Source organism: Cetorhinus maximus, chromosome 11, assembly GCF_964194155.1.
Source record: "Cetorhinus maximus chromosome 11, sCetMax3.hap1.1, whole genome shotgun sequence".
In the NCBI taxonomy this organism is placed as follows: domain Eukaryota; kingdom Metazoa; phylum Chordata; class Chondrichthyes; order Lamniformes; family Cetorhinidae; genus Cetorhinus; species Cetorhinus maximus.
This window is the reverse complement of record NC_135889.1, coordinates 83,513,367-83,538,739: the sequence shown is the minus strand read 5'-3', so window position 1 is coordinate 83,538,739 and position 25,373 is coordinate 83,513,367. Positions and strand designations below refer to the sequence as shown.

General features: G+C 42.3%; 1 protein-coding gene across 1 annotated transcript in view; it reads left to right on the top strand.

The window, feature by feature from the left end:
- The first annotated feature begins 1,354 nt into the window (after positions 1-1,354).
- Positions 1,355-25,373, top strand: part of itgb5 (integrin, beta 5) — a 187,282-nt gene continuing 163,263 nt past the window's right edge. The window contains exons 1-4 of the mRNA XM_078552351.1: positions 1,355-1,891; positions 2,147-2,232; positions 12,740-12,947; positions 22,546-22,795. Of these exons, the coding sequence (XP_078408477.1) occupies positions 1,816-1,891; positions 2,147-2,232; positions 12,740-12,947; positions 22,546-22,795 (620 nt within the window). The 5' untranslated portion in view covers positions 1,355-1,815. The remainder of the gene's footprint in view (positions 1,892-2,146; positions 2,233-12,739; positions 12,948-22,545; positions 22,796-25,373) is intronic.

The window sequence follows — 25,373 nt, the reverse complement described above, 5'->3', positions numbered from 1 at the left end:
TGACATTGACAGAGTTCCCCCATGAAGGGAAGACTTTGCATGTTTTCTTTGTGCTCCCTCGAAGAGGTTTTGATTAGAAGCATGGAAAACATAAAAGGACATTGACCTGAAATGTTAATTCTGTTTATCTCTGCACAAATGCTGTCAGACTTGCTGAGTGTTTCCAACATTTTCTGTTTTTATTTCAAATTACCAGCATTCGCAGTATTTTAGAGTCATAGAATCATAGGGTTTTACAGCACAGAAAAAAGACCTTCGGCCCATCATGTCTGCACCGGTCATCAAGCCCCTGTCTACTTTAATCTCATTTTCCAGCACTTGGCCTGTAGCCTTGTATACAATGGCATTTCTAGTGTCCATCTAAATATTTCCTACATGTTGTGATGGTTCCTGCCTCTTTCAGGCATTGAGTTCCAGATACCCCCTCAAGCTCTGGGTGAAAACGTTTTTCTCAGATCCCCTCTAAACCTCCTGCCCTTACCTTAAATCTATGCCCCCCGATATTGACCCCTCCACTAAGGGGAAAAGTTTCTTTCTATCTACCCTATCTATGCCCCTCATAATTTTGTAAACCTCAATCAGGTCCCCTCTCAGCTTTCTCTGCTTTAAGGAAAACAATCCTAAACAAAAACAGAATTACCTGGAAAAACTCAGCAGGTCTGGCAGCATCGGCGGAGAAGAAAAGAGTCGACGTTTCGAGTCCTCATGACCCTTCAACTGAACTTTCTATCTAGCTATCTAGCCTATCTAGTCTCCTTTCATAGCTGAAACACTCCAGCCCAGGCAACATCCTGGTGAATCTCCTCTGCACTCTCTCCAGTGAAATCACATCCTTCCTATAGTGTGGCGACCAGAACTACACACAGTACTCCAAATGTGGCCTAACACTTTATACAACTCCATCATAACCTCCCTGCTCTTGTACCCAGTGCCTCGACTAATAAAGGCAAGTATCCCATATGCCTTCTTAGCCACCTTATCTACTTGTCCTTCAAGGATCTATGGGCATGTATGTAAAACAAAATGTATATAAAATAATCACTTAAAATCAGTAAATTATTATTAGGTAACATGTTCGAAAACACTGGGTGTCAAATTACTGATGACATCTATTACTTTTTGTTAAGTTCCAGGTCAAGGTAGACCTACGTTGTATTCGTTAAAGGTAAACGAATTTGTCGAGTATGCGGGTCAATGAGCCCACAAAGCGAGCGAGGGAAGCGGATTGGTTTTCAAATGGAAGGAGCTGCGGAGCTGAAAGCGTTAACTAGGAGCGCTGCGCTGATTGGACCGGAATACAACATGCTGGGGTGCGATTGGACGGTGCGATGAAGGAGGCGGGGTCGGGCCCGGAGCTCGCGACTGTACGGTAACAAAGTGTCGCTGCCGGCGCTGCGGATCAGAAGAAGGCTGCAGAGCAGGGTGTACAAACTAGTTAAAGAGGCTGCACTGAGTGAGGCGAAAGCCAGGTGAAGTTTCACTCTGGTGAATCTGGGAGAGAGAGAGAAACCGGAGCCAGTGCGAGGTTGGTGATTTGATGTGGACGCTGGTGCGGAGAGTTGGACATCGGGCATTGCTCCGCACTCTCCGGCCGGGCCCGATGTCAGCATGAGTTTCCGAGATCTCGACCGCACAGAAAAGTTTGGGAGACGCGACGTCTCGAGATGTCTGAGCCAAAACTGTGATAGTTGCACCCAAACTTCCGAGTGTTTTTGATTGGTGACTGCAGCGCTGATCGGGTCGTGGGGGGTAGGGGGTACCCAAAAGTAAAGGACATGTTTTGAATCCACACGGTCAACAGAGTTACAAAAAGCCATGTTCAAGAAAAGGAGCTTAAATTATTTGTTTTTATCTTATCCAGTTTTTTACCTATTGATGCATCATGTTTTCGGTAAGTTACTTTAAACGATGTTTGAAGTATTTCGCTCGCGGTCGTTGATAGTAAACATTGGTGATATCAGCATTGCGCCTTGTGTATTGTTACCGATGTTAGACATTTGTGGAATAAACCTTGATTTGACATGCACCATTGACTTTGCTGAGCCTCAGCACGAACATAATCTGAAGGTGTGAAAAGCGGACGATTTACGTCTTTACTCGATGATAACGCGTAGAAAAGTGACAACTTTCTCTATTTGTGTCGAAGGTCTCAATATTTGTACAAGTGGACGTGCTACCTCCTGCAAAGAGTGTTTGCTTATTCATCCTGACTGTGGCTGGTGTGTTAAAGAGGTATGCTGCTCGGAATTGTTATAAATTCATAAACTATCAATTTACGACAGGGTTTTATTTTTGTATCCTCCATTTTTACTGCTGAATGGAACATGAAGGTTAATTCAATATTATCCCGGTGATTCCTTTGGCTTCGTCGCTGTTAATTCAGATTTACAATGGCCCCAGCCTTTGAGAAAAATGCGAAAAAAAACAAAAAAAGTACAGCATGCAGAGGTTATGCTCAGGTTAATAGTTGGATGGGGACCACTAATTAGTAATGATGATACTAATTCATCAGTATGAATGATACTCGGTCAGTGTGTAATGTTCAGCCTGGCAATGGAATATCATATATAATCTAAAACAATTATACATTTGTAGACGTTTGCTGTCAACTTTTCTTATTTGTGCCAACAAAAAATTATCAATATACTTACTCCCAGAGGAGGCACTGCAGCATCGCCACTGGCAGGAAGGTGTAATTGCAGCAGATGAGTCCTCATTATAAATGAGCATATAAGAATTTATTTTGGAAGCATAATAACGAGAGAATGTATGACTTTCAAATGGGAACTGCATTACATCTCCACGATCTAGTCCAAATGCTCCCATTTTATTTAAGTATTACATTTGATCTTGACTCCCATATAGTCATATATAACAGACAAGTCTTTTATATAGACTTCAGCCACCTGTGTCCTGATCAGGCATGACATTAGTTTGTAGCATCTGCTTAAAGTGGAATTTCAAACATGTGTGTCTTAAATAATATGACGATGTGGAAATAATATCTCCATGCTTTCCATGTGTGATATTAATAGTGAAGTGTTATCATTGACTTACAAGAAACAGCCAGTTCTCAAATCATGGGTGGCTATGAAACTGACCACTGAACTCATCAGCTCTTGTGTCCACACTTTCTTGTGGTGGCAAGGAATTTCTATCTGAATTTGTTAGTGTGGAGTTAAAGTGTGTACTTATGTCGCCACTGTGTGTGAAATGCTGGCGATTCAGTTGATGGCTTTATATTTTCTGAGTTATACCTACTGAAGCTTTTGGGAGTCAGTGATGTCTGAGAATGTGTAGTTCTGTCCTCCGTTTGGATTGAATCAAACTAAATATTTTCAGGAGCTCAGTCAAAACTTTTAGGTGTCTATCATTTGCACCATTTATAGAAACGTAGGAAGAGGAGGAGGTAATTTGGCCTCTTGAGGCTGCCATTCAGTTAAGTCAGGGGTGTCCTGTACATTAAATCTATTTACCTGTCTTTGTTCCATGTCTCTTGAAACCAATGTCCAGCAAAGATCTATCGATCTCAGTCTTGAAAATTTCCATTGACCCAGCATTCACAGCCATTCATGGGAATGAGTTCAAGATTTCTACTACTATTGGTATGAAAAAGTGCTTCCTGATTTCATTCCTAAATAGCCTAGCTCCATTGATAAGACTATGCCCTCTTGTTCTGCTAGCCAACCCTGATAGTAATGCTCTAGGTGGGGTCTGACCAAAGTTCTGTCCAACTAAAACATCATTTCCTAATTAAAAGCAAAGTACTGCGGATGTTGGAAATCTGAAACAAAAACAAAAATTTCTGGAAAAGCTCAGCAGGTCTGAGCATCTGTGGAGAGAAAGGCAGAGTTAATGTTTCGAGTCCGTATGACTCTTCAGAACTAAAGAGAAGTAGAAATGTGGTGATATATATATACTGTTTAAGGGGGGTGGGACAGGTGAAACTGGATAGAAGGCCAGTGATAGGTGGAGACAAAGGAGAGATTGCAAAAGATGTCATAAACAAAAGGTCGAAGGGGTGTTGATGGTGATGATACTGGCTAATGGTGACATTAAGAGTAAAAAGCAGGATGAGCAAGTGACAGATGGCCCTAGTGGGGGTGGGGTGGGGGGAGGGGACGGTGTGGGGAAAAAGGTTGAAATGGGCTATAAGGTGGGGATAAAACAATGTATGAAAATACATTTTTAAAATAATAATAGAAATAGGTGGGGAAAAAAAATATAAAAATTATAAAATAAATATTGTAAAAGGGGGATCAAAAAGGGTTGAGGATGAAGGAGAGAGTTCATGATCTGAAGTTGTTGAACTCATTGTTAAGTCCGGAAGGCTGTAAAGTGGCGAATCGGAACATGAGGTGCTGTTTCTCCACTTTGCGCTGAGCTTCACTGGAACATTGCAGCAGGCCAAGGACGGACATTATGCCATTCCTCCATCACCCTCTACACCTCAACCCTCTCCCACCACACCTTCCCATGCAATCGCAGAAGGTGCAACACCTGCCCCTTTACTTCCCCCCTCCTCACTGTCCAAGGGCCCAAGCACTCCTTTCAAGTGAAGCAGCTTTTCACTTGCACTTCCCTCAATTTGGTCCACTGTATTCACTGCTCCCAATGCGGTCTCCTCTACATTGGAGAGACCAAATGCAGACTGGGTGATTGCTTTGCGGGACACCTTCGGTCTGTCCGCAAGCATGACCCAGACCTTCCTGTCACTTGCCATTTCAACACACCACCCTGCTCTCATGCCCACATGTCTGTCCTTGGCCTGCTGCAATGTTCCAGTGAAGCTCAACGCAAACTGGAGGAACAGCACCTCATCTTCCGATTAGCCACTTTACAGCCTTCCGGACTTAACATTCATCATGAACTCTCTGCTCCATCCTCACCGCTTCACCTGTCCCACCACCCTTAAACAGTATATACAATATATATTTCACCACGTTTCTACTTCTCTTTAGTTCTGAAGAAGAGTCATACGGAATCGAAGTGTTAACTCTGTTTTTCTCTCCACAGATGCTGTCAGACCTGCTGAGTTTTTCCAGCAATTTTTGTTTTTGTATCGCTTCCTAATTCCTAATTGTTGAATTCTAAACCCCTTGAGATAAAGGTGAAATTCCACTGGTGTTTTTGGTTACTTTTTGTAATTGTGGCTAACTTTTAGTTATTTGTGCACATTAACACCTAAATCCCTTTGTTCCTCCACAGCTTTTGGTCTCTCACCATTAAGAAAATATTCTGATTTCCCTTCTTTGGAGCTGAAGTAGATGATTTTGCACATCCACCACTTTGAACTCCATCTGTCATAGTTTTGTTCACACACTAAATCTGCCTCGGGTCCTTCATAAATTCTTGATCCCATCGACTCACTTAATGTTCCTTCTAACTTAGTGTCATCTGCAAATCTGTCTATACCTATCTCTATTCCTTCCCTCCCAGCTCCTCCTCTCTCTCTACAAACAGGCTTCTTAAACACTTCTCCCCTGTCTCCTCCAACAACGAGTGGAAGAGCTCATAGACTTCTTTGTCACAAAGCAACCATCCATTCAGCTGCCCCTGCACTTTTCCTCTCTTCTCTGAGCCCACTGGACCTAACTTCCTCTACGGTTACCCCCTGTGTTATCCCTGAACTTATATTTTTCTTTAGTTTCTTTCTGTCTCCCATTATGCTCTCTCCAGTTGATCTTGTCTATGAGATTCACCTCCTTTTCTCTCAACCCTATTCCCATCAAACTGCTGACCAGCTTCCCTTTCTGTCCCCCATATTAGCTGATATTGTTAACGATTTCATCTCCTCACATACTGTTCCTCTTCCCTTCAAGTCTGCGATTAGGCTTAGTCATTGAGTATGTTCAAAACAGAGATCGATAGATTTCTAGATATTAAATATATCGAGGGATATGAGGATAGTGCAGGAAAATGGCATTGAGATAGAAGATAAACCATGATCTAGTTGAATGGTGGTGCAGGCTAGAGGAGCTGAATGGCCTACTCCTGCTCCTATCTCACCTTTCCTCAATAAAAACCACCCTTGACCCTCTGTCCTTGCAAACCACCAACCCATCTCTAAAAACAAAAATAAAAATACCTGGAAAAACTCAGCAGGTGTGACAGCATCTGCGGAGATGAATATAGTTAATGTTTCGAGCCCGTAAGACTCTTCAGCCGAACTAAGGAAAAATGGGAGAGCGGTAAAATATAAGCTGGTTTAAGGGGGGTGGGACAAGTAGAGCTGGATAGAGGGCCAGTGATAGGTGGAGGTTGCCAGAAGATGTCATAGACAAAAGGACAAAGAGGTGTTGACGGTGGTGATATTAGCTAAGAAATGTGCTAATAGGTGAAAGTGAGTTTTAGTAAACACCTTGTCAAACACCAGGAGAGAAATGGAAAGCAATGAAGGTGATCAAGGCAAAAGAGAGAGGCAGAAATCCTGTTGGAGAGAAGAGCAATACTTCTTCAAGGTAGGCATTCCTTGAAGAGAAGTGGCAGTCAATTAAACACTAAGATAAAAGCAAAAAACTGCAGATGCTGGAAATCCAAAACAAAAACAAAAATAAAAATACCTGGAAAAACTCAGCAGGTCTGACAGCATCTGTGGAGAGGAATACAGTTAACGTTTCGAGTCCGTATGACCCATCTCCAACCTCCTTTTCCTTTCCAAAGTCCTTGAATGTGTTGTCAAAACAGTGCCCACCTTTCCTGCAACTTCATGTTTGAATTCGTCCAATTAAGTTTCTGCCCCTGCCACTGTACTGAAAGTCACAAGTGAAATCCTGTGTGAGAGTGACCATGGTAAACTATCCCTCCTCATTTTTCTTGACCTTTTACATGGCTGACCAAACCATCCTCCTCCAGTGCCTCTCCTCCATCATCCAGCTGAGTGGAATTGCCTTTCCATGGTTCCTGTCTTATCCATCCAGCTGTGGCCAGAGAATTACCTGCATTGGTTTCTCTCCCCACTCTCACTGCATTGCCTCTGGAATCCACAAATGACCTGTTCATGGCCACCTCATTATTCTCATCTACATTCTGCCATCTGAAAAGACATCAGGTTCCACTCGTATGCTAATGACACCCAGCTCTTCTTCACCACCATCTCTCTTGACTACCTTACTGTCTCTGATTTTCCAGACTGCTTGTCCAAAATCTGGTACTGGATGCACATAAATTTTTTCCAGTTAAAAATTGGGAAAACTGAAGGCAATGTCTTCATTTCCTGCCACAAAATCTGTTCTCTAGCCTTAAACTCCATCCCTCTCCCTAATAAACGTCTGATGTTGAACCAAACTGTGCAACTTCATGATTGTACCTGACCCCAAAATTATCTTCCAACCACATATCTGCTCCATCACCATGATAGTCTACTTCCACCTCCATGTGATTGCCTGACTCCAGGACAATGAGCTCATTTGCTGCTGAAACCATCATCCATGTTTTTAGACATTGCTATTCCAAGGCTCGCCTGGCCCACTTCCCATCTTTAACCCTATATGAATTTGAGGGCATCCAAAACTCAACTGCCTGTATCTTAACTTGCACCAATTCCCAATACCCACCACCCTGTGCTTGCTGATTTACATTGCCTTCTGGATGGCAAAGCCTCTATTTTAAATCCCTACATGCCCTTTCCCCTCTCTTTCCCTGTAAAATCCTCCAGCTCTTCAGGATCTCTAATTCTGGCCTCATGTGCAAGGCATCTAAACCATTCTGCCTCATTATCTATTTCTCCTCCTTTAAAACACTGCCGATAACATACCTTATTGACCAAGCTTTTGGTCATCTGCCTTAGTATCTCCTTACGTGCTCAGTGTCAAATTTTGTTTGATAATGCTCTTGTGAGGCACTTTGGGACAATTTACTACATTAAAGGTGGTATAAAATGCAAGTTATTACTGTTGTTGTTTACCAATTGATTGATATATGTGGTGAAAAGTTGAGACCTCAGTACAGATCCCTGAGAAACACCACACCATATCCCACCAATCATGGAAAATTCCCTTTATTTCTACCCATCCTATTGTCACTCGTGTCATAAGATTAATTCCAATAACATGCACTGTCATTTTTGCTATTCATCTCTCTTGTGGAGCCATATAAAAATGCTTTCAAGATGTCCATTTGGACAAAATCCATTTGCATTCCCCTAGCCACTTTGCCAGTGACCTCCTCAAAACAATTAAATACATAATCCAAACATGACCTACTCTTTACAAATCCATGCTCACTGTCTTTGATCAACTGATACATGTCTTAATGCTCAGTCATTCTGTTTCTAATAATAGATTTCAGTAAACTCACCCAATTAATGTTAAACTGACTGTAGTTACCTGTTTTTTTATTCCATCCCATCTTAAATAATGAATGACATTGAGGGTTTTCCAATCCAGAAGCACAATTCCCACATCTAGAGAGCTTTGGATGACTAATGCATCCTTAATTTCCTTGCATATTTCCTTTAAAACCTTGGGATTGAAACTATTTGATTCCAGATAGTTCTTTGGTTTAAGGTCCATTCTTTTCACCATTATCTTTTCTAAAACTTGTATCCAATCTAGTAGTGCCCTTAATTTGGCCTATTTTTAGGTTCTACTGCTCCTGTTCCTCTGTTGTGAAAAATCTGTTGTTTTCTTATTATCTATTATAGCCTTGCCTGCATCCATTTCTAATAGGTCCACATTCCCTTTCTCAATATATTTATATAAGTCAGTGCTATTAGCTTTAATATCCCTTGCAGATTATTTAATATTTATTTTTGTCCTCCCATTACTTCTTTTGTGTCCCTTTGTTAATTTTTATAACTCTCCGATTCTGCTGGATTTCTACTTTTCTTTGTATTTGTCTTTGCTTTATAGGGCTATGCACTTTATTAGATTCTTTACTGTGAACAGTTTATTTCTCATCCCATCAAAGCTTAGCTTATTTAAATTTCAATCTTTGGTTTGTGATTCTCCCTTCTAACTCTCAAATGCATTTATGTTATGGTTACTATTTGCAAGGTGCTGCTTCAGTGATAGAGTGTTATGGACAATACACAGGTTTTTCTACAAATTAATTTCTGAGTGTGCATCAATATTTGGAAGGGATGTAGTAACCACTTATTAACATTGAGCTTTAATCAAAGCTACAAGGACCTTGATCTCCAGATTTTACTTTAGAAGAAACAGTAAAGATCAATTAATTATTTTGATCTTTTTGCATCCCACAATACTCATACTGTTGAGATACACCAGGCGTGTTATCGGTGATGGGTGCATGTAAAATAGGGCGGGTGCCCACCCCACCTTTCCGCCCACCCCCGAGCTCACCCCCATAATATAAAGGGTAGGCAATCGCCAAAATTGGCAGCCTGTCCGCTATATTTAAATAAATAATTAGGGGTCAATTGAGATTTTTAACAAGCCAATTGACCCCAATAATATGCTGCCCATGTCATAAAACAGTTAGCATGGGCAGTTGAGCAGGAGCGTGCAGGCTACGTTTTTAAAAATCCATCTCAAAGGGTGGGAAGGAAGAGGGGAGGGTGCTATCTTTTGGGGGAGGGACCCTTTGAACATAAGGGCAACCCCTCTAAGATAGCACCCCTGTTTCTTTTGAGCTGCCTGCTCTATAAAACACACACACACCCCCTCGTCCTCCTCCCTAAACTGCCCAAACCCTTACTACCCAAGACTTACCTGGCTCTGGGATTCACGGGCCTTCTTCTTGTTCTTAGTTGCAGTCCTGACAGCGCCCACTAATGCGCTAATGCTGCCATGACTGCCCCAAATCCAATTGGCCCGCAGCTCCCAAGGGCGTGACTTCCTCCCCAGTGAGGGGCAGAAGTCCCATCCTGCCCCAGTTCAGCCCGCCTGCAGCGCATTATTGCTGTGGGGTCGGCGGGCATGGAGCGGGTTGGCTCCATGCCAACATTGCCTCCAAGGCGGGTTAGGGTGGGGGTGATCTGTCCTCCCCCTTGTAATATGTTGTCCATTGAATTGAAAACAAGCCTGAGTCACCGCTTTAGAAGAATAAAAATATTTGTTTGTCTGTGGTTTTGTTCTCCCCAAGATGAGAGATGAGGTCAACACTAGGAATTTTTTTCAAATTTATAATTGATGGTTGGAGTAGACTTGACCTTTCAAATCTTTGGCAGAAGCCAAGCTGATAGAAGGGGCTCTTTAGCTGAGGGCTAATCAGAGAGCAGGCCAGTATTTAAAACTTTTTAGAGTTAATCTGGGATTATCGATAGCTGGCAGTGAGTTATAAAGACTGTAATTCAATCAAGAAGATTTGAGGATGCTGCAAATCACAGAAGCAGTATGATGGCAGTTTATAACTAAAAGGAGAGCTTCAAATTTGAAACATAGCCTCGCTGCTGGCTATTTGTTATTGTACATTGTCCGTGTAGTTATTTATAATGGTCTACATCTGCAGGTTTAACAGACACTGATGGAATATTATTTTTGATTATTTCATGGTAATTGTATGATTAAGATGGTGTGACATAAGTGAAATGACAGTTAACATGATTTTTACATTTAATTTGAATAATCTGTAGATATTGATTGTGTACACGTTATTTATACATTTTTATACATTCATATATTTTGTGTACATTATATGTTATTTACATATTTAGAAGTTTCATATGATTTGGGAGGGAATGGCATTTTCCATTGTTGGATTTACACAAGCTATTACTTCTGAGTTTAGAACATTTGGATGTACTATCAAACCTATTTATGCCAAGATTATTCCAATTTGGATTCCGGTGTTATAAATCACTAATGGAGATATTGATGTTATTTCAACAATGTACTTAAAACTCAAATTTACCTTTCTGTTCACTTCATGGTTGTTTTTGTTCAGTTGCCAATTATATTGACTTTAGAGTAGATTTTTTGCTGTGTACAAATGGGCTATGGTTTCCCCTTTTGCTGTCCAACAGACCACAATTTTCTGTCCATTAAAGTGATTGTATGGGAAATTTGATGCTTGGTAAATAAACAGGAGACCACAACCATAACCTCTTAAATCAGCATTAGAATTGTACCCACAACTTGCATTTTTAAAGTGCTTTTAACATTGTAAAAGTTACTTCAGAGAGGAGAAATTGGGTGAACATTAGCATCTGATTTAACCTAACCTCAGTGAGAATGGGCGAGTTTAGATCAGGCACCCATTTTACACCCCATCTGAAATCAATGAAGGGTAAACTCAGCAGGATATAAAACAGGCATTCACCCCATTCCCATGGGAATGATAGGCATGCAAAAGAAGCTAGAGTTGGAAAAACAGAGGATTTGCTGGTACATATGACTGAAGGAGGTTGTTTGGGTGGGATGTTATCATGGAGGAATTCGTAATGAGGATCGAAATAGGAAAGCAATAGATGCTGGCATGAAGAGGAGTAGACAGGGAAGGAGGAGTTTTGAACAATTTGGAGTTTGCATGGAATTTGGGAAGTTCACAAGTAGAGTGTTGAAAAGATCCATCCCGGAGTTGATGGAAGTGTGGATGGGAGCTCTGTTGGTTGAGGTGAGGTAAATGGGGAGGCAAGCAAATTTTTATGCCATCTGTTTGAGCTTGACAGTGGTGAAGAAGTGCCCACTTATGAAATGCATAAATAGGTAACATTATAATGAATATATTTAAAAAAATAATGGTTTTCATGTTTACAGTTATACAGCATTGTAGCAGAGGACTTGGCATTTAAAATGCTTCTGCCTGCCACATTGAAACATTAACAACTGCATTTCTGTGGTCAAATGCAATATATATCCTATTCCACAAGAAAAGGGGTGATAAAGATTTAAAAAGTGATTTCTTTTCATGCCATTGTAATAAATAGCAGCTGCCATCCTTTGTATTGTATTGTCATCTGTTTTTTTAATAGTTATTTATTGCAGAACTGCAGTGTGAGATTGTTTATTTACTGTGTTCTTGTCTACAGTTTAAGCAGGGTGTAATAAAGTCCAGAATATTTTAGGAAGCAGTGAAGGGGATGGATAACTAATTTCACAGACTTTATTTAATATAATTCATAGTATTTTGTAAGGAGAGATTAGCATTGGTGGGTTGATAGTATTGTGTTTATAGGGCTTTTCAGATTACCTTAAACTTACACCTACACATGGGTCATAGTACTCCAGTTGATTACAGTAGCTAATCTGCAAAGAATCCACTCCCACAGAGTAGACTGCAACAACATTGACTGTTTTAGTAATCATGCATTTTTCATGCTACTCAGACCCACTGTGCCAGTTGCTATGGCTCTCTGTCCTTGAGACCTTCTTGTACAGCTATAATTCAGTTTTTATATCTCATCCCTGCACAGTAGTACTTTCTGTTATCTCACTCTGCTTCATACATGCAGAAAAGTTCAGTAGGCTGAAAAAAGGCTTTGAATAATTGCAAGTGAACTTCATAGGTGCATCTGTGAATCAATAATGGGTTTTCTTTTATTTTGACTGTAATTCTACGCCTCCTAAAATTTAAAGCAGAAATTTCTACTGGAATGACGATAGTGACTTTTAAAGAGTCAGAAGTAATTTGAAAAGTGCACATGAAGGCTACATCATACAAAAAGAAAATCTAATATTAGAAAAGCTGTAATAGTCCTAAAATGGCTAAGCAAAAATAATGATTGAATTGTCCCCTGTAACTCATATTTTCTTTACAGAGCAATTTATATCTACCTCACTGTGTCTATTGTAATTAATTTAACATTCTTATTTTCTTATCACTTTTTATCTTTAAGGAATTTGGCAACAAGGGAAGCATCTTTTCAAGATGTGACTTTAGGGAAAACTTGATTAAAAGAGGATGCACAATTCAGTTTATAGAGAGTCCTCAAAGTGGTATATTGATACAAAGAAACTTATCATTGAGCAATAAGGGATCAGGATCATCACAATCAGATGTCATTCAACTAACGCCTCAAACGATTGCTCTGAAGCTAAGACCAGGTAAAGTCTTGTGTTACATTCTCCTTAGAGACTGATAACTTTAAGAAAAATAAATTCAAACTTCTGGTTGATAGGTGAAAGGATGACATGACAAGATTTCATGGTTTAACTATTTTACAGTAACAAACAGACTAAAAACCACCATGATTAAACACTATTGTTGTAGGCCATTTATACTTTAAACTACAGAACAGAATTTTCCCCTTCTGCGTTTAACACAGCTGGAAAATCCACTTCACAGGTATACTTTGCACTGTCCATGAAGTAAACATTCAATTCTCCCAGAATCAGTCCTAGGCGTTTCTTAGCTCGCGGGGGTTTACTTCTATTCTTTACAATTCTCAGCTGGTAACTTTAACCCTAGAATTGTTTTCACGGTGGGTGTTTTTCCTGGAGGTTCTCTCTCTAGTGCAAGCTAGGCAAACCTTCCAGCCTCGTTTAAAATCCTGACAATTTTGGTCTTTTCAATCTGAATGTGAGCTCCCACCCACATTCCTGCAGGTTGAACTACAGAGAAATTTCGACCTCTAGTTGCTCTTTCTCTCCCAGATTCTGGCAGACTGCCTATATCTGTGAGTTTCAGGGATACCTTCTCCTCTCAAAGCCCATTTCCATGGCAATGTGAGTGGTATGGGCCTTGTGTCCAGGAAAAATGCTGATCAGCTATCCTTGAACCCCAACAATTTTTTCTTGGAAGTAAACAAACAGTTTAAAGCATAAGTCCCTTCACCACTGATGCACAGTCGCAGCAGCGTGTACCATCTACAGAATGCACTGCAGGAACTCACCAAGCCTCCTTAGACAGCACCTTCCAAACTTACAACCGCTACCATCCAGAAGGACAAGGACAGCAAACACATGGGAACACCACCACCTCAAAGTTCCCCTCCATACCACTCACCATCCTGAAGGGCAGAATTTTCCCCCTTTGGGGGGATTGTGCGGGGGTGGGTGAGAGCAGACGTGAACCTGATCAGCGCCCCCAATCGGGTCCGCACTGCCACTTTAAGTGGGCAGGCCAATTAAGGCCTACCCAGCGTGACGCACACCCAGATTGCGCACAAAAGAGCGCAGAAATCTCCCTGAGGCACCTCTGTGCCTCAGGGAAATTAGTTTATGGTTTAAACATTTAGATAAAGAAATGAAAAACTTTTAAAACATGTCCCTTCATGTGACAGTGTCACATAAGCTGGGACATGTCAATAAATTTTTACATGAAACCTCATCCCGCCCATGGATGAGGTTCCATGAAAAATGCGAAGGCTGCCTGGGCTCTTCGCCTGCCCGCCAGCCTTAAGGTTGGATGGGCAGCTGATTTTATCAATTCAATTAGTTTTTAATAGGCCATAATAGGCCTTTGACAGTTTGGCAGGTGTGCAGCCAACTTGGCTGCGCGCCCGCCGAACTGAAAATCTAAATGACGTACGGTAACGTTAGGATGCCCGCCCGACGTCACCGCGCGTCATTTTACGTGTCGGCGAGCGGGCCCTGCTCCCGCTCGCTGATCCAAAAATTCTTCCCTTAGAAATATATCGCCAATCCTTCACTGTCGCTGGGTCAAAATCTTGGAGCTCCCTCCCTAACACCTGTACCTACACCACATGGACTGCAATGGTTCAAGAAGGCAGCTCATCACCACCTTCTCAAGGGCAATTAGGGGTGGGCAATAAATGTTGGTCTAGCCACCAATGCCCACGTCCCATGAATGAATAAAAAAACGCATTTACAACCTGACGTTCTTGGGATTTTGGAGACTAGCAGTCTAACCATTGTAACCATTAGGGGAGGCAGTTGTATAGTGGTATTGTCACTGGACTGGTAATCCAGAGAGCCAGGGTATTGCTCTGGGGATCTGGATTTGAATTCTACCATGGCAGATGGTGGAATTTCAATTCAATAAAAAAAATCTGGAATTAAAAGTCTAATGATGACCATGAAGCCATTGTTGATTGTTGTTAAAAACCCAATTGATTCACTAATGTCCTTTAGGGAAGGAAAGCTGCCATCCTCACCTGGTCTGGCCTACATGTGACTCCAGATCTGCAATAATGTGGTTGACTCTTAAATGCACTCTGAAATGGCCTAGCAAGCCAGTAAATTGTATAATTCTGCTAAAAAGTCAATAAAAAAGAATGAAACTGGGTGGACCACCCAGCATCAACCTAGGCACCGGAAACGACAATGGCAGACCCAGCCCTGTTGACCTTGCAAAGTCCTTCTTACTAACATCTGGGGGCTTGTGCCAAAATTGGGAGAGCTGTCTCACAGACTAGTCAAGCAACAGCCTGATATAGGCATACTCACGGAATCATACCTTACAGACAATGTCCCAGACACCACTATCTCCATCCCTGGGTATGTTCTGTCCCACCGGCAGGACAGACCCAGCAGAGGTGGAGACATAGTGGTATACAGTCGGGAGGGAGTTGCCCTGGGAGTCCTCAACATTGAATCTGGACGCCGTGAAGTCTCATGACATCAGGTCAAACATGGGCACGGAAACCTCCTGCTGATTACCACCTTCTGCCCCCCTTCAGCTGATGAATAAATACTTCTCCATGTTGAACTACCTGGAGGAAGCACTGAGGGTGGCAAAGGGACAGAATGAACTCGGGGTGGGGGACTTAAATGTCCATCACCTAGAGTGGCTTGGTAGCACCACCACAGACCGAGCTGGTTGAGACCTAAAGGACATAGCTCCTAGACTGGGTTTGTGGCAGGTGATGAGGGAACCAAAAAGAGGGAAAAACATACTTGACCTCACCCTCACCAACCTGCCTGCCACATATGCATCTGTCCATGACAGTATTGGTAGGAGTGACCACTGCACAGTCCTTGCGGAGACAAAGACCCTTCTTCACATTGAGGATAGCTTCCATTGTGTTGTGTGGCACTTCCACCGTGCTACATGGGATAGATTTCGAACAGATCTAGCAACTCAAGACTGGGCATCCATAAGGCACTGTGGGACATCAGCAGCAGCAGAATTGTACTCAACTACAATCTGTAACCTCATGGCCTGGCATATCCCTCACCCTACCATTACCACCAAGCCACAGGATCAACCTTGATTCAATGTAGAGTCCAGGAGGACATGCCAGGAGCAGCACTAGGCATACCAAAAAAATGAGTTGTCAACCTGGTGAAGCTATGACACAGGACTACTTGCATGCCAAACTGCATAAGCAGCAAGTGATAGACAGAGCTAAGTGATTCCACAACCAGCAGATCAGATCTAAGCATTGCAGTCCTGCCACATCCAGTTGTGAATGGTGGTGGACAATTAACCAACTCACTGAAGGAGAAAGCTCCACAAATATCCCCATCCTTAATGATGGAGGAGTCTAGCACATCAGTGCTAAAGATAAGGCTGAAGCATTCGGAACAATCTTCAGCAGAAGTGCTGAGTGGATGACCTATCTGGGCCTCCTCTGGAGGCCCTCAGTATCACAGATACCAGTCTTCATCCAATTCGATTCACTCCACATGATATCAGGAAACAGCTGAAGGCACTGGATGCTGCAAAGGTTCTGGGCCCTAACAATATTCCGGCAATAGTACTGAAGGCTTGTGCTCTGGAACTTGCCGAGCCCCTATCCAAGCTGTTCCAGTACAGCGACAACACTGGCATCTACCCAGATATGTGGAAAATTGCCCAGGTATGTCCTGTACACAAAAAGCACTACAAATCCAACACGGCCAATTACTGCTCCGTCAGTCTACTCTCAATCATCAATAAAGTGATGGAAGGGGTCATCAACAGTGCCAACAAGCGGCACTTGCTTAGCAATAACCTTCCCACGGCACCCAGATTGGGTTCCGCCAGGGCCCCTTAGCTCCTTTCCTCTTTACAGCCTTGGTTCTAACATGGACAAAAAAGCTGAACTCCTGAGGTGAGGGGAGAATGACTGCCCTTGGCACAAAGGCCACATTTGACTGAGCCCTAGCAAAACTGGAGTCAATGGGAATCAGGGAGAAAACTCTCCCATGATTGAAGTCATACCTAGCACAAAGGAAGATGGTTGTGGTTGTTGGAGGTCAGTCATTTCAGCTCCAGGACAACACTGCAGGAGTTCCTCAGGGTAGTGTCCTCAGCCCAACCATCTTCAGCTGCTTCATCAATGACCTTCCTTCCATCATAAGGTCAGAAGTGGGGTTGTTTGCTGGTGATTGAACAATGTTCAGCACCATTCATGATTTGTTATATACTGAAGCAGTCCAAGTCCAAATGCAGCAAGACATGGACAATATCCAGGCTTGGGCTGACATGTGGCAAGTAACATTTGTGCCACACAAGTGCCAGGCAATGACCATCTCCAACAAGAGATAATCTAACCATCGCCCCTTGACATTCAATGGCAGTGCATTAGCCATATAAATACTGTGGCGACAAGAACAGGTCAGAGGCTCGGAATTGTGCCACGAGTAACTCACCTCCTGACTCCCCAAAGCCTGCCCACCATCTACAAGGCACAAGTCAGTAGTGTGATCCACTTGCTTGGATTGGTGCAACTCCAACAACACTCAAGAAGTTTGACACCATCCAGGACAAAGCAGCCTGCTTGATTGGCAACCCTTCCTCAAACATTCACTCTCTCCACCACTGACGAACAGTGGCAGCAGTGTGTGCCATCTATAAGATGCACTGGAGGAACTCACCAAGGCTCCTTCGGCTGCACCTTCCAAACCCACGACCGCTACCATCTAGAAGGACAAGGGCAGCAGGTACATGGGAATGCCACCACCTGGAATTTCCCCTCCAAGTCACTCATATCCTGACTTGGAAATATATCGCCATTTCTTCATTGTCACTGGGTCAAAATCCTGGAACTCCCTCCCTAACAGCACTTTGGGTGTACCTACACCACAGCGACTGCAGTGATTCAAGAAGGCAGCTCACCACCGCCTTCTCAAGGGCAATTAGGGATGGGCAATAAAAGCTGGCCTAGCCAGCGAAACCCATATCTTGTAAAATGAATGAAATAAACACAGGTGCTGCTCCATTGTCTCCAAGTGTACCTTGCACCTTCTTCTCAAAAAAACAACCCAGGCCTACCTTTAACCTTTAATAGCCACATCACCCAAGCCTGTTGTTAGGCAAGCTTAAGAACAGGTCACATGATTTCCCTTAATTTTTACCCTGAATTAAAGAAACAATCCAAAAACATAATCTTATAAAGCTCATAATTCTAACTCTTGATTCTGCATAATGATGCCTAAATATCTGGACTCGGTGGGGGGGGGGGGGGGGTGTTGGTCTGTGCAAGATAGATATTACATTTTATCAACCAAAGATTTTTTGAAGACTTGTCTTTCTCTATTATTTCTAGTTTTTGTGTCAATGGGTAAATGGACCATTCGGTAGTACCCCACTTTGTAGGCCAGGGAAGTCTAGGTCTGATTCCCTGGCCTGGCTAAAGTAAGAAATGTCAACTGGAATAGCGATGGGGAAATATAATTGAGTTCAATATCCCTTGTTTTAAGACATGTAAAAACCAACCAGCTCAGTTCTTTTCTAGCCCTCTTCTAATTACTTGTATTGGAAAGTACATTTTTGAGAATGTTGTATGAGACCAAAGCTCCAAAACAAAATAGAGAATTAAAGGCTGTTAGCTGTTCATGGCTCATAAGCCTTTTCTGTGGGCGGAATGGGGGAAGGCCACCAAGCTGGAAATGGTTATCTTTTTAAGCATGCTAAGCAACGAGAGTGGCATTCAGACTTTAAATATTTTTTAGTCTTTGTGCATTGGACTGATCCTAGCATGAGCGTTCATGGTCTCAGGCCTCCAGTGTTCATAATATAGGAGTTGTTGTCTTAACTCTGCAAAAAACTATTAGGTCAAATATAAGAAAAAATTGCACTAATTGCTGCTGAAAATTTAACGAATTAGAGAACTATATGGAATCAAAACCGTGTCTCCTAATATGTGTGAATCTTTTCAAAATTATGTACAAATTGAAAACACAGTCCTAAGAATCCTAGGGCAGAATTTTCTGCTGTCAGGCGGGCCGGTCGGAAGTGGGCACGGAGCCGATTGCCGCCCGCAACCGGCGGCGCGCCACCATTTTATGTGGGGGCCCAATTAAGGCCCACCCAGCATGATCTGTGCCCAGTAGCACTCAGCGCTATCTGTGCGGGCAGGGGGGAGGGAGAAGTCGGGGCGAAAGAGCACAGAAATCTCCCTGAGGCACGGAGCTGCCTCAGTGAGATTAAGTTCAAGTTGAAAGTTTGAAATGAGGAAGGATTGAAATTATTTAGACACTCCCCCTCATGTGCCAGCATCACATGAGCTGGGACATGTTTATGAAATGTGTAAAAAATATTTATTAGTTTAATAAAACCTTCATAAAACCTCATCCTGCCCGTGGATGATGGTTGGATGGGCAGCATTCAGAATTAGTTCAATTGGTTTATTAATGGCCTTAACAGGCCTTTGACAGTTCGGTGGGCGTGTGGCGCCTCTGCCGCCGAACGGAAGATCTGAATGCTGCGCGGTGATGTCGGGATGCACGCCCATTTTACATCATTTTGCGCGTCGGTGTGCGTGGCCCACCCCTGCATGCTGAAGAGCAAATTCTGCCCTTAGTATTTCAAATTTACATTGAATGCAAGGTTAAAGCAGCTTCTCTGAATTTGCAGCTTTGGCAGAGCAGATTCTTCTGTTCAGTGTCAGCAGTCAAATCTGTTAGGGCAGAATTTTTTGCTCGGCGGGTGGGGCACACCCGACCCATTCAAGCATGAAATGACCCGTGTTGACGTTGTCTAACGTGACGACGTCAACACGCAATCGAGCGATAGTTTGGTTGGCGGCCGTGCATTGGACTCGGCAGCGCACCCCCGACAATTAAAAGGCTTGTTAAGACCATTAAATAATCAATTAAATGACATTTTTCACTACCCTGTCCAACCTAACGGTTGGCGGGCAGACAAAAAGACCAAGCGATCTTTGCATTTTTTTGGAAACATCATCCACAGGCGGGATGAGGTTTCCAAAAGCAAATAAAAATAAAATAAAAGTTTTAAAATTGAATTAATAACATGTCCCTGCTCATGTGACAGAATCACATGAGGGGACATGTTTTATTACATTTTAATTTTCTTTATTTTTTTTTAGAAAATGGTTCATCTCCCCGAGGCAGCTTTGCATGCACGTGCGAAATTCGTGCTCAGCCCGTTCACCCTCCTCCCCCCACCCGCACAGGCAGCGCTGAGCACTGCTGCTCGCAACTCACGCTGGGAGGGCCTTAATTGGCCCGCCAGCATGAAATTGCGGTCTGGTCCCGATCGCGGGCGGTGGTCGGCTTCCCGGCTGCCCCCGGAGAGCCTGCCTGCCAAGGGCGAAATTCTGCCCAAAGATGTGTACAGACCTGGGGCCTCAGCTTTTTACAATTTGTATCAATGACTTAGATGAGGGGAGTGAAGATATGGTAGCTAAGTTTGCAGATACGTAGGCAAGTATGTTGTAAAAAGGACATAAGGCGGTTGCAGACGAATATAGATTGGTTGAGTGAGTGGGCAAAAATTGGGCAGTGGAGTGTAATGTGTGAAAATGTGAAGTTGTTCACCTTGGCAAGAAGAATAAAAAAGCAGAGTATTACTTAAATGGAGAACAGCTGCATAATTCTGAGATGCAGAGGGATCTAGGTGTTCTAGTGCTTGAGTCACAAAAACTTAGTATGCAGATATAGCAGGTAATTAAGAAGGCTAATGGAACGCTATCCTTCATTATGAGAGGAATTGAACATTAAAGTAAGGATGTTATGCTCCTGTTATACAGGGCATTGGTAAGACAACATCTCGAATACTGTCTGAAGTTTCGGTCTCCTTATTTAAGGAAGGATGTCATTTCGTTGGAGTTGGTTCAGAGGAGATTTACTAGATTGATACCTGGAATATATGAGGAAAGATTGGGCAGACTAGGCTTGTTTCTACTGGAGTTTAGAAGACTGAGGGGGTGACTTGATTGAAGTATATAAGATCCTGAACCATCTCGACAAGGTGGACGTAGAAAAGATGTTTCCTCTTCTGGGTGAGTCCAGAACTAGAGGGTGCTGTTTTAAAATCAGGGGTCATCCTTTTAGGACAGAGATGAGGGGAATTTTTTTCTCTCAGGGGGTTGTGCAACTTTGGAACTCTGGCTCCGAAGCCGGTTGGGGTGGGGTCAGTGAATATTTTTTAAGGTGGAGATAATTAGATTCTTGTTAGGCAAGGGAATCAAAGGTTACCGGGGGGTAGATGGGAATGTGGAATTCGAAACACAAACAGATCAGCCATGATCTTACTGAATGGCAGAACAGGTTCGAGGAGCCGAATGTCCGACTTCTGCTCCTAGTTTGCATGTTCGTTGACGGGAGAGCATTTATTGTTATGGGTCAGGCAAGCACAGATGCCAATATGGTTGCATCTTTGTCACTCACTCATTTGCACCTGTTGGAAATTTTGATGCCAATACATCAGTTGGGAAAGGAGAGTTACTGACCATGGATATTTTCTCCCTGAGCCTAAAAGTTGGAAAAGATATAAATCCTTCAGGTTCCTGGGTTGGACCCACAGGAGATGTTCATATTCATTGTTGTGGAGACAATTGCATTTCCACCCATTTGATGTATTGACCACCACTGCAGGCCAGACCCTGTTCCACAGCTCAAAGAATCCTGTATCTGGATCTGCTCTGGAAACTGAATTAACATCAGGACAAGTATATAATTTTTAAAAATTCATTCATTGGATGTGGGCATCACTGGCAAAGCTGTTATTTATTGGCCATCCCTAATTGCCCATGAGAAGGTGGTGGTGAGCCATCTTCTCCAACTGCCATAATCCATCTGGTTTTAGGTGAATTATTTATCCATAAAATGTTTTACTTATTTTTCATATCTCTTTTTCATTTTGAAGACATGTTACTGTCTAATTTTCTCTTATGTTATCCCCACACTGCACAACTGCTACAGCAGATAGAGCTGGCAGATAAATTTCTCCCAGGTTTTTATCAGTGGTGCTGTGACCTGACTAATAGAAGATTTATGTTGACTCAGGGATGACTGTCCCTTTGCCTTTCCCTTTCCTTGCGGAAAGGTCACTTGTCCTCCACTTGAGATCTTTCCGCAGATGTGTAGCTGAGACAAAATATTGAACAAGTTATTCACCATTCATTGATGTCATGAGCTGTGCCTCAATTTTAATGAGATCACTGTGTCACCTTTTGATGTTACTTCATGTTCTTAATGAATCCATCTGCAGAAGTGGCAGTGACACGCCCATTAGTATTAATAATATTCAGTTGAGTAGAATACAGAGATGTGCTTAGAATATTTTTCAACATGATTTAACATGGAACAAATCTCTGCAATATTTTATTTTTCTAATTATTACATTTCCTGACATGCCAGTTGTGTACTAGTAGCAGTTAACCTTTTTGTTCTTTCTAAAGTTAATTTTCCCTATGGCAAAAATAGAAATTTGTCTTGAGAGTTTGTTACTCTGCTGCAAGAAGTGACATAATGGGATAAGGATAAATTCAGTGAGCCCTAATTGATAATGCTGTGGATTTCACCAAGCATATATATTCACAAACATTGTTTCTATCACACCGTATAGGTGACAAGACCACATTTCGTATGCAGGCGCGGCAGGTGGAGGATTATCCTGTGGATTTATACTATCTTATGGACCTTTCCCTCTCCATGAAAGATGACTTGGATAACATCCGTGTCCTGGGTACAACGCTATCACGAGAGATGGCAAAGCTCACCAGCAACTTTCGCCTGGGCTTTGGAACATTTGTTGACAAGCCAACATCACCATTTTCATACACAGGACCCAAATACCAGAACAACCCATGTGTAGGGTGAGTGATACTTAAGTATTTTTGCAGTGATTTTCACCACCATCTTCTCATGGGCGATTAGGGATGGCCAATAAATAACAGCTTTGCCAGTGATGCCCACAGCCAATGAACAAATTCAAAAAAGTACATATTGTCCTGATGTTAATTAAGTGAAGGACAGTAACAGCTTTACACTTCTTTGTTTCTGTCATGTACAGAGTATTTTTGTTAAATCACATACTTTCCTTGAATGATTTTTTTTAATGTACTCAATATCCTGGAGAAACAATAAGTTAATTTGTAGCTAATACTTGGATATTATTATTTTTAAAATACTCTGAACTACTGAATTATTCCTGTAAAACCGAGGCTGTGAAACAAAATGTAGTCGCTGGATGACAAATAAAAGTTTAGGAAAGAATTTAGCAAGACAAGGTCATATGACCCAACAAACCTGTTCCACACTCAGATAATGCACCTAATAAAATGAAGTATTTTTGTCAAGTTTTAGCTTGTTATTGGCTCCTTTCATTCAGTCGTTGCACATCGAGATTAAAAACTAGTTATGCTGTCAGAAATCATGTCCTAACTTGCCATGTTGTTGTGAGGATTTAGCAGTTTGCTTGAGGAAGGAGCCAAGTGACACAGTTCAATCAGAATCACATGTAATGTGCTCACATATGTGCCTGACTGGCAACTTTGTGAGTGGAATAAAACTAAATTCTGCTGAGCATAAGCTAGTATTCTGTCAGCTTGCTCCCCTCTAGATTTTAGTGTTGATCCAGGGTTTAAGCACAGGAAGAGGCTTTCAGCAATCTTTTGAGTGTCTCCTAAATGTATTAACTGCCCATATATTTCCATGGTTGGTGAGGATAACTAAAGAAAGAAAGAACTTGCATTGATAAAGCACTTTTCAAATGCCTAAAAGCCATTTATGATCACTTCTGGAGCGTACTCACTGTGTTTTGAAGAGAAGTATATCAAAAGGATAATTTGGTTTAATCTAAAGAATGTGAACATTTATTATTTTCTTTGTGAGGAGTAGGTAGTACTGTCACTTACTTGGCTATTAATTTACTTTTCAATAAATTAGGTTGCCAGTTAAAGCTGAAAACCAAGGTCTGGTGTTGTGTCATTCTACAGCTTCTCAAAGCTGTGAGGAGGATCTAGTGGTGACATGGGGTAGAACTAGTAGCTAAGATTGTCTAAAAAATATTTTTCTGTTCGTTATACTTAGTTTGCAATCGTAATTACCTAGCTATCAGGGTAGGTGTAAAGTCAGAGTCATAGAGTCATAGAGGTCTACAGCACAGAAAAAGACCCTTCGGCCAATCGAGTCTGCGTCAGTCAAACAAGTACCTAACTATTCTAATCCCATTTTCTGACACTAGGCCCATAGCCTTGTATGCCATGGCATCGCGATTGCACATCCAAATACTTCTTAAATGTTATGAGGGTTTTTGCCTCTACCACCCTTTCAGGCAGTGGGTTCCAGATTCCCACCACCCTCTGTGTGAAAAATTCTTCCTTAAATCCCCCGTAAACCTCCTGCCCCTTACCTTAAATCTATGCCTCTGGTTATTGATCCCTCTACGAAGGGGAAAAGTTCCTTCCTGTCTACCCTATCTATGCCCCTCATAATTTTATATACCTCAATCATGTCCCCCCTCAATCTCCTCTGCTCCAAGGAAAATAACCCCAGTCTATCCAATCTCTCCTCATAACTAAAACTCTCCAGCTCAGGCAACATCCTGGTAAATCTCCTCTGTACTCTCTCTCGTGCAATCACATCCTTCCTATAATGCAGATTCCAGAACTGCACGCAATACTCTAGCTGTGGCATAACCAGCCTTTTATACAGTTCCAGCATAACCTCCCTGCTCTTATATTCTATGCCTCGGCTGATAAAGGCAAATGTCTCATATGCCTTTTCAACCACCTTATCTACCTGTCCCGCTACCTTAAGGGATCGGTGGACATGCACACCAAGGTCCCTCTGATCCTCGGTACATCCCAGGGTCCTACCATTCATCATGTATTCCTTTGCCTTGTTTGCCCTGTCCAAGTGCATCACCTCACACTTATCTGGATTAAATTCCATTTGCCACTGATCAGCCCACCTGACCAGCCTGTCTATATCTTCCTGTAATCTAAGGCTATCCTCCTCACTACTCACCACCCCACCAATTTTCATGTCATTCGCAATTATTGATATTATAGAGGCTCACTTGTAGGAGTAGTCTGAAACACAGAAACCTGAAATATATCCAGAATAAAAAGATTCAAAAACATAATATCATTCTGTTAGGGACTTTACCCAGCTATTTCGTCTCTTGAAAAAATATTCTGCAAGGATTCTCCATGCTCTTTAAAGCTAGGTCATGCAATATTCCTAAATATCTATAAAATTTTTATCCTGTATTGTCCTTGAAAATTGTGGCCCGGATCTTCCGGTCAGTATCGATGCTGTGCGCGTTGCCACTGCCAGTGAAGATTTCTGCTGCATGACCTTTTTCCACACTGTCAACTGGGACTTTTGATCCTGGCTGCTGCACCAATGGGTCAGCGCAGGCATCTCCATGAAAGACCAAACGAGTGT